The sequence below is a fragment of the Stigmatopora nigra genome, unplaced genomic scaffold (genome assembly GCF_051989575.1).
Source record: "Stigmatopora nigra isolate UIUO_SnigA unplaced genomic scaffold, RoL_Snig_1.1 HiC_scaffold_51, whole genome shotgun sequence".
Taxonomy (NCBI): Eukaryota; Metazoa; Chordata; class Actinopteri; order Syngnathiformes; family Syngnathidae; genus Stigmatopora; species Stigmatopora nigra.
In genome coordinates this window covers 1-10,000 of record NW_027551630.1, presented here as the reverse complement: position 1 = coordinate 10,000, position 10,000 = coordinate 1, and the positions used below count along the sequence as shown (strand labels likewise).

General features: G+C 38.0%; 1 protein-coding gene across 1 annotated transcript in view; it reads right to left on the bottom strand.

Annotated features, from left to right (window-relative positions):
* polr2c (RNA polymerase II subunit C) overlaps window positions 1-3,556 on the bottom strand; it is a 29,044-nt gene extending 25,488 nt beyond the window's left edge. The window contains exons 1-4 of the mRNA XM_077711863.1: window positions 3,363-3,556; window positions 2,318-2,367; window positions 720-788; window positions 605-657 (exon numbers count right to left, since the gene is read on the bottom strand). Coding sequence (XP_077567989.1) covers window positions 605-657; window positions 720-788; window positions 2,318-2,367; window positions 3,363-3,448 — 258 coding nt within the window. The 5' untranslated portion in view covers window positions 3,449-3,556. The remainder of the gene's footprint in view (window positions 1-604; window positions 658-719; window positions 789-2,317; window positions 2,368-3,362) is intronic.
* Window positions 3,557-10,000: the final 6,444 nt, after the last annotated feature.

The following is a 10,000-nucleotide window of genomic DNA, read 5'->3' as shown; positions in this document are numbered from 1 at the left end:
GATGAAATTACTAATTCTAATTGAATATTTTGTTTCCACACCCTGTTGGACGATGTAATTTATAATTTGAATTTAATATCTTTAAAATGTATTTTTTTTTTCCTGAAAAAAATCTGCGAAGCTCTGCAGACAGCAAAAAGTGGAACGCGAAGTAGCGAGGGTTCACTGTATCTCTGGTCGTAACTCTCTCTTTGTAATGCCATCATCATAGGCGCCATTCAAAGCGGTTGCGAACAGAAATATCACAAAGAGTGAGTTGCGAGCCAGTGCCCCTGATGTTCTGGTGAGCAGCGGAGTGATCGCTAATACAAGACTACTTCTCGTTGGCAAGTGGTCGTGTAGTAAAGTAAAAAAAAAATAATGATTACTTTTTTTCAAGTTTATATAAATGTGAAAATCCACGGTGAAACTCGCAAGCAGAAGCCACTCCTATGGCCTCCGCTTGCTACTAGGACCCAGCAATTAATCATTTTATTTTATTTTTTGATTATTCTTTTTTTAAATAGGGGGGACCCTACTTCACGGTTTTTCGTTTATCTCGGCAATGTCTGGTCTACATTAACCGCGATAATGGAGGGATTTGTTTAGTAATATTGGAACTTACCCTGGAGTACTGCATTTTTTCTACTATATCATCACTGGTGAGTGGAATGAGACCTGAAAACACAAGAGATCTGTAGTTATAGTGGCTGAAAAAAACATGACCTCATCTGACATACCAACTCTGTGAGCGATGAATTCATCATGCAGTACTGATGAGTTGGCATCAATCTGGATCCAGTCGATTGCTGTGATGAAGTATTGTTAGACGTGATAACAGTTAATTGAACAATACAGTTCAGCTCACAAATATGCATCTACTTACAAAAATAAGTGGTAAAATAAGTGGATTGGTAACTTGGATTTTTCATAAATGGAGGCATATTTTATAGAGAATTAGCATAGTTCGTTCCACAATCTCAAATAGTATATACATATATACACATATATACATCTTCCATCACAAAGCTCCTTCTCCACTGCAAGAAATAAATATATATACATATACACATACACACGCATACACGAACACCCACCCACACTAACACACATACGCATATATATACGGGTATACGTACACGCGCGTACGTATACGCGTATATATATATATGCGTATGTGTGTGTGCATGCGAGCGCACGCACACACACACACACATACACAGATATACACACATACATACACACATATACACACACACACATATATACACACACACATACACACACACACATACACACATACACACACACATATACACACACATACACACACACATACACACACACACACACACACACATATACACACACATATATACACACACATATATACACACACACATACAAACACATACTCACACACACACACACATGGAAGAATTTATTGACAAAAATGGCATCAGCATATTTAACAGTAATGCTTCAGTTCAGGCATTCGTGTTTTTTTAATTCCTGACAGTGATGGAACGTTTTAGTTTTTCCGTCCAATAGTTTCAGAGCGTTTTTAAATGGTTTCATTATATTGTTATAATCATTTGATTCATATCTACTGTAATTGTTTTCTGTATAAAAATTTAATTTGGTGATCAAAAAGTCTTTTGAAACTTGAATCTTGAAAAGATGGACTCATAATCAGGGTCATCTTATATTCGGTCCAACACAGTATTTGTAACGAGTCTGTCTTCTGCCCACTTGTGTGAACTCCGCCGTTAATTCTTATAAGCGCTCCAGTATATATTTTTCATATTTTATGTACCTCTATTTATGAATCCTCAACTTACAAATTTGGTTATAATTACTTCGATATGGAAATTATTGCTCCAATATAGGAGAATTTGCCAAAGTTACAAATTATCAAAAGAGGTAGAGCATATAGTATATTTAACAAGGAAATGCTACAACGTTCGCCGTAGACTTCAATTTCTACGACTATCAGGCCACACACGCTTAATAGCTGATTACAACTCTTCGCACCAGGTTGCCGTTGCGCACCTTTCAGCTCTTGTTCCCGAAAGTTTGAGGATATTCACATAGCACAGTGAGTGGCGAGCGAGAGAGAGGGAGAAAGAGAGATTTTAGCAAGAGAAAACCTACTATAAAGGCGCAATTATGGTGAATCTGCAATGCTCAATATGCGAAGTGGTGTGGTATTAATGTACATTTTCCATTTGTAGTTTCCTCAAATGCATACATTCTAAAATTAAAATGTTCAGTCTCAGACATGTTCATGAAGCACCAAGCCATGAACTGAGATAATTTCAATAGTAATCATACATACCTATTGTGGGCACTTCGGACATGAAGACACGTCTAATAGAATTGGCAACCCTAAAACAGCCAGCAAGTGAAGGACACATTATAATTCTAAATAAATTGGGAATTTTTTATCACATATATAAACAAAATGTCTTAAAATTATTTCAAGTATAACTGCCCTGGGATTTAGGAGTAAATTAAATCACCCTTTTAATGGCAAATTGCACGTATCCCATAATGCCCCACTTCTACAGGGGATTTACAGCAGTTCGGCGACTCTGCCATTGGTCTGGTAAATGAAGGTACGATGACGACGTGATGTGGAAAATGTATTTTCTCCGCACAAACCAAAGCAACCCATATAACGTACACACACACACACACACACACACACACACACACACAGTAATTCCACGGATGTCGCAGTTGGTGTAGACCAGACATGGCCACGATAAACGAAAACCCGCAAAAGTAGAATCACCCCATTATTACCTCCACAATACACGTTTGGCGCCTATACTAGTACAAAAGTACAATTATTAAAAAGTGTATGTTAAATGTTACAGCAATAGGCATGTCAAAGGAATGTAATGTATTAAAATCGAAATATAATGTATATATTAAGTGAAATCGTTCCTCTCCACTTGATATACCTAATTTTCTCGCATAAAGGCCGTATTTGTAGCTAAAAAAAGTGACTGAATCCATGGTACAGCGTTTTCAATTACTTATATGCGTCCACGAGAAAAGTATTCGTTATATTAGTAAGCATCAAGATGATCAAGAGAAAAATATAATCGTTTGGAACACCCCTATTAAAAACTACCAGTTGCTATTTCAACAGGAACGTATAACATAAGTATCAAGCAAACTGGAAAAGACTAATGAATCTGAAATAAAAACCAATATCACGAGAGTTATTTGGAAAGGAAGACCCCCTCTTGGCTTTTGGGTGTATTCTTCTTTCTTAATTGAACAACACGAAACAAAAATATCAATAATTGTTATCAATGATCATATTGCGAGAGCTATAGAGCAGGACAGCAGGAAACAAAGGTCATACTCACGCCAAATCAGTGTTTTCGATAACAAACTTGACATTCTCATCTGAAAATTCAGTGATTTTTACAGTGGGTTGGTTTGCATAAGGCATCGTAGGGGAGAATTGAATAAAACAATGTTGACGTTGATATCATCCACTTATCGTTCGTCTTTTTCTTTTCTTCTTCTTCTTCTTCTTCTTCTTTTTCTTCTTCTTCTTCTTCTTCTTCTTCTTCTTCTTCTTCTTCTTCTTCTTCTTCTCTTTTTCTTCTTCTTCTTCTTCTTCTTCTTCTTTTTCTTCTTCTTCTTTTTTCTTCTTCTTCTTCTTCTTCTTCTTCTTCTTCTTCTTCTTCTTCTTCTTCTTCTTCTTCTTCTTCTTCTTCTTCTTCTTCTTCTTCTTCTTCTACTTCTACTTCTACTTCTTCTTCTTCTTCTTCTTCTTCTTCTTCTTCTTCTTCTTCTGCTTCTTCTTCTTCACCGGTTTTTGTCAAAAAAATAACAGTTACTGTAACTATAATATCGGTACCGCTTGTATTGTTTAAAGCAGTGGTTTTCAAAGTGGGCGGTACCGCCCCTCGGGGGGTGGTGTGAACTTTCAGGGTGGCGCTGACGAATAAACAGGCGAATGGGGGGCGTTGAAATAGTGAAGGGGGCGATGGAGCAATTACAGTAAAATGTGACGTTGGTGTTTGTAGAAAGACCGGAAAAAATGATTGTCTGTAATAAAAAGTCGACAAAAAACAAGCTTTATTGAAACAAGAAACGTTATCTGCTCGAGCGCTCACGAGCAGCGCGCATATACCGTATATCACTAATTGTCGCGAGTTTATCGTCGATGCAGGCGACTGGGGAAACCACCACCATCCAGTCAGCCGCAGAGGAGCACACAATAGCGCGCCGGCAACGCTTAACCACAGACGTATGCGCACAGCGACCGGCTTAATGCATCAGCTATCAATTTTTATGATTCGAGGTGAACTGCGCATTGGTCTATTAAAAGAAACGAAATTAGCGAATAATATCTGAGGCGCCTGTCTTCTATTTATTTAAGCTTCTCAGCTTCTCTGTTTGTGATTGAAGAATCAACCAATTCTTGTGACATTTAGCAATATAATGAAAATCACTGGTTTAAAGGATGCACTTTTTCTTTTTTTTTTCTTTTTAAATAAAATATGTTACCATCCATTCTATGATTAGGTCTGCCTTGCCCTTAGCCTTTTGTCATGTTTCACCTTCCATAAAGGATGTTGAAATGGTCTTCCATGAACGTTTGTTTGCTCTACCAGTCCCATACTCTTTTGGACGTTGTCCTCGTTTGGGCCTGAGGTTACCTTGCACACCATGACTGCAACAAATCAAACAGATGCAACAAATTTAACAGATCCTACAAAACAATTAAAAGCAGGTATTTAGACCTCTGGGACATGGAACACACTGAACCATGTCCATCATCAACCTCTGGGACATGGAACACACTGTACCATGTCCATCATCCCCCCTGTTGAGACATGGTTCAATCCATGGCTCAATTTTGGAGGCACGCTCGGCCTTTAGCTGTGTACAGGTCTCCTGCAGACTGTTCTGTGTTCTTTCTGTATAGATGCATTTTTACCTTATGTGATGCAATGTTTTGCATATCAATTAATACTGTTTTGACTCAGTTTTTGTTGTTGTGAATACTGTGCAGTAAGTGTTTGCGCTGCTGCTTTAGCTGCTGTCATCTTTAGCGCATGCTCAACACCTGCATACGGCCACTTGGTTGGGCTTAATTCTCAAATGAACAAAAATCACAACAATCTTACTTATTCCATCACTTTGTTTGTGAAAATCTGAATGCTTTATCAGTCAAAAGTGGATATACTAGCTGTTATTCTATTGTGATCGCTGCTTTCTTGTTAAGATCAAAACCTATATTTGATTTTTTCCTTTCCTGCAATTACACAAATTAACTAATCATGCTAAAAATAGGAAAAATACAAAGAGCAAACCAGGCTGCTTTCTCCTCAGGAAAACAGCTTTCCCGGTCTCTGCAACAGTTACATTCACATCAATTAATATCCAGAAACAAATGTAAACATTTTCATTCTGAAAAGAATTGAACCCACTAAACTGTAACCACCCCCTGTTTATCAGGGTTAATATTTTCTAGCATAATTTTCCTTTAGGGCAATTAAAATTCATTACTTATAAATCGCATACTAATCAAGTCCCAATTCAATTAACAATGTGTATCGCGTTGCATATTAAACTCAATTGTTTGAAATTCAAAATATCCCAAACTAGTAGTCTTTTTTAATCAAATGTAACATTCCATTTTCTTTGGAGTTTGCCAATCATCTCCTTTAAAATTTTCTTAATCATCATTTTCCAATAGTCTGGCATAAAATCAAAATTTAGTTACATATCTATCCATTGTAATCTCTTTTTCTCTCTAATTGTTTACTTTTAAAAATCTGTAAGAAGGTTTGTTCTCAATTGAAACGCTTTCACTTTTTATGGAGACAATCAAAACAATATAAAAGTTCCTTATGGTTTATGGCATTGTTCCTCGAGCAATAATCTTTCCAATCAATATTGGATGCTTTCCATTACGTCTGATCTCGTCAATAAGCTTATCTTACCTGTCTCCTCAAACGTTTCAACTGAGAGAACCTCCTTACAGTGCAAAAGTGTATCTGCATCCTCCTTTCAGCTATTTTCATGTCTGCTGTTTGGTCAGCAACAGTTGTATGGACGTTCTCATTTTGGGTTGCTCGTGCGTCTTCTCCATGTTTCCTGTTGAAAAACACAGTCTTCTTCTGCTAACTCAAAATTAGTGCGTTTCTTTAAAGTTTTTCTTTTATGCAGATAGCCAGATTAGACTCATCATTCAGCTCCAATCGTGTAGTGAATAATGGTGTTTGGTATGGTAACGAATATGAAACATTTTGTCAATACAGTCAATTAATCCGTTAACACAATTTGGATGCCATTATCCCTATAAATCAATGGTACTTTGGAATTTCATATGATGCACTGTTTTTGTTTTTCTCAGTGCTTCAAAATTCTGCATAGCAGATTTATTCCTCCAATTCAATGCATTATCATCAAAAAAATTTCTTTGGACTAAACAATTTTCCTTGATTTTTCATCGCCAACCAAAAAGGCTTATTGGCGATTTCAGAAATTGATTTCAAATTTCCAATCCTTCGCTGCCATCCCTGAAAAGGGCTTATTGGCGGTTTCAGAAATTGATTCCAATTTGCTAAATCCTTTTCCACCTTGATATCTAAGGGATTGATTATATCTTGGTGGTTGGCCAATCAAAAACACAAAAAGACAAACAACCATTCACGCTCACAGACATCAGTGGTCTGTAATTTTTCACAAGTGGAGAGCGCCATCCCTGAAAAGGGCTTATTGGCAGCTAACCACCTTTTGCTGTCTTATCAGCACTAATCGATCTCAAAAGAACTAGGTTAATAGTCATTAATATGACTCACTAAAGCATATTTCATCTAGTGATGGAAAAACAATGAATTATATTTCGTGCACTAAACATGATTCATCTTATTCCATCCTATAGAAATCATGCTTATCCTAAATTAATTATTTTATCTAAACTTGTCAGGTACAATTTAATAATTTGGATCAATGCCATTTCTGCATTGTAAACTTCTCGTTTGATATCATTAATGATTTGGATCAATGCCATTTCTGCATTGTCTTCATTTGATAATTTGGATGATTCTTAATACTTAAATCTAAATCACAAATCACTCTCATATTGCTAAATTAGTTATGCGAACATAGTTAAATTGCGCTAGCGGAATTCCTATTGAATTCCTATCCGCTTCGAAGAAGGCGGTTATATTTAAAATAAGAGCCATTTTCTGGGCTCACTATTACCACAATTAAAATTTAGGAAAAATAACCTTTCACTAAGAATTTCCTTATATAAATTTCAGTGTTTAATAAAGGACCCATAATTTGTCACTAATATATCATAACATTATCAACTATCTGTCTCTCTCTCTCTACATCTCTGTCTCTCTCTACAGTCCCCCACCCCTCGCTGTTTGTGCAGAGGGTGGGGGCCTGGGCTGGTGGGGGCTCTCTCTCTATGGCCCCACCGTGGGGTGCTTTATCGGCCCCCGCCTTCACCTCCTTAGCTGTGACTTCACGCTCTACTTTCTGCAAAGCAATGGACAAGTTATTCATATTCCATTCATGCTTTTGACCTACAAAATGTACATTTCCTTTTAAAGTACAAAATTGTTTCACCAACTCGCGTCTTATTTTTGGTTGTTTTTTAACTTGAACACCACTCAGAACCTGTGCTTCCACATCTGCATACAAAATTGTCAATTCATTCCATTCTCCACATTCTCCCGCATTCTCACATCCTTCCATTTTCACCATTTACAAAATTGTCAATTCATTCCATTCTCCACATTCTCCCGCACTTTCACATCCTTCCATTTTCACCAATTCAATCTAGATCAAGTCTCCGGATAAATTTAGAATTTTAGTATGTTCAATTCTAGGAATTAGAAATATTACTATTGTTACTTTTTTTTTTTTTTTTTTTTTTTGAATCAATTCTAGGAATCAAACATCTGTGGCCCCAGTTGTTTCCCTGCTGAAGACTTTAAAATAACTCCTGCATACAACTCTTTCCGGAATCTCTTGTTCCTTTGTTTCATACGACGTTTTCTCTATTTCAAAACGACCGTCCTGGGATCGTCATCAATTCCGACTCTAGGTATATTACAACCTTTTCGAAATCTCCTATTCCCAAACCCCCTTTCTCTGGCATCTTCTCCATAATTTAAAAAAATCCAATAGCAGAATTTTAACGTTTCAGTAATAGGTATTCTGCTTACCTTTCAGTTGATCAGGCACCTGTTGGAGAAGTCCCAAGAGAAAGGTCTCACGCTCGCCGGCGTGCCCTCACGTTCGCTGACGTGGTTAACTTTTCCTTTTTCTCACGTTCGCTGACGTGTTTAACTTTTCCTTATTCTCACGTTCGCTGACGTGCTTCGATAACCGCGACTCCACGTTCGCCGACGTGTTTTAGAGTCCGCGGCTGGCCTTAACCCATATGTCTACGCAGTTCCTCCCTGGTTCACGGACGGAGTTATCGGCCTTAACCCCTAAACTGTCTACGTAACCGACTCACGGACTGGGTCACCAAAACTGTTAGACTAAACTATTTCACCTGACTCCAATTCCTTAACTCTGTAGTCTCCAGTCTAACAATGGAGCGTGTTCAGCATCGGAGGAGACAAACCAGGGTTGTGCGAGTTTATCCACAGATGGTTTATTCCATTCATATTGATTCATACAGAGCTCCGGGTCTCCCTCCCATAGAATAAGCCCGCTGAGTGTTGATGTCCTAAAGCGGAGGATGGAAAAGACATTGTCCAAACCCGCGTTTGCCCAGTTATAGTCCAACAAAAATGCATATTCATTCGCTGATTAATAATGAGATGCGGGCTGGTCCAGGGCTGCTGTGAAGGGGGGTTTCTCTGGGCTCCACATCTTCCAGCCTTGAATCCACATCATCCAGACCTCTGTCTCCGCTGGTCCTATAAAGTCCTGACCCTCTGCCCTGCTCTTTGTTCCTCTGCCCTTTGAAGTCCTCCATCTGGTCTCTTATCAGTGTGGATCCCTCCTTGAAATAAGAATCTCAGGAAGAGCCTTTTGTTAACATTGTAGCTGAGGAGTCTCAGACCCATCCTTCTGTTCATATTGTAATTGAGTTGGGAACCAGTGGCGACTCTAAAACAAGGCCGCCACAACAAAAGGAATGAGTAAAATGTGATATCAAAATGAAACAGCTATACTAAAAATAATGAGTAAAATATGATATAAAAATGAAACAGCTATACTAAAAAGAATGAGTAAAATATGTCAGATTCTTCACCATGAAAACAAGATATTTAGATAGAAATTTTACAACTGCCAGAACATAACTCAATTGTTTATACGGCAAAACACCAGTTTACCCATGTTGCGAATTACAGGCCTCTCTAATCTTTTCAAGTAGAATAACTTGGACAATTGGTGGTTGACTAAATACTTCTTTTGTCCCACTGTACGTGAGAAATTGTAAAATTCAACAGTTTTAAGGTAATTTTAAAGGTGTGGCTTATAGCGGGGACGTCTTATATGCAAGTATATACTGTGATAGGTTCACCTACAGGCATTCCCAAATGCACGCAAAAATAAAACTGACATCTGACCCATAACCGGTGTCTTACAAGAGAGAATCCACCCTGACCCGCCTTTGTCCCGGTTCATTCTGGCGTTGGATGCATGCTTGCTGTTTTATTGCATTAGATTTACAACAATCTGTTCTCAAAACTAATGAAGGTCTGCCGGAACTTCCCAAGGGAGCGTTGTGGACAACACTGTCAGAAGTCGATGAATCTCAAAACAATTGAAGGTCTACCGGATCTTCCCAAGGGAGCGGTATGAACCACCTTGTGAGAAGTCAAAACAGTTGAGATTCCTCTGGATCTTCCCAAGGGGGCGTTGTGAAGAATCTTGTGAAGTCCAGCTGGAGATAGGTGTAACCTTGCTGTTGTTTAGGCTAACTCAGAAGCGAGCATTTGAATGGTTGTATGCAGATGTACTAAAATGACTTTTCTAATGTTAGTAAGGGAGCAAATATATAATA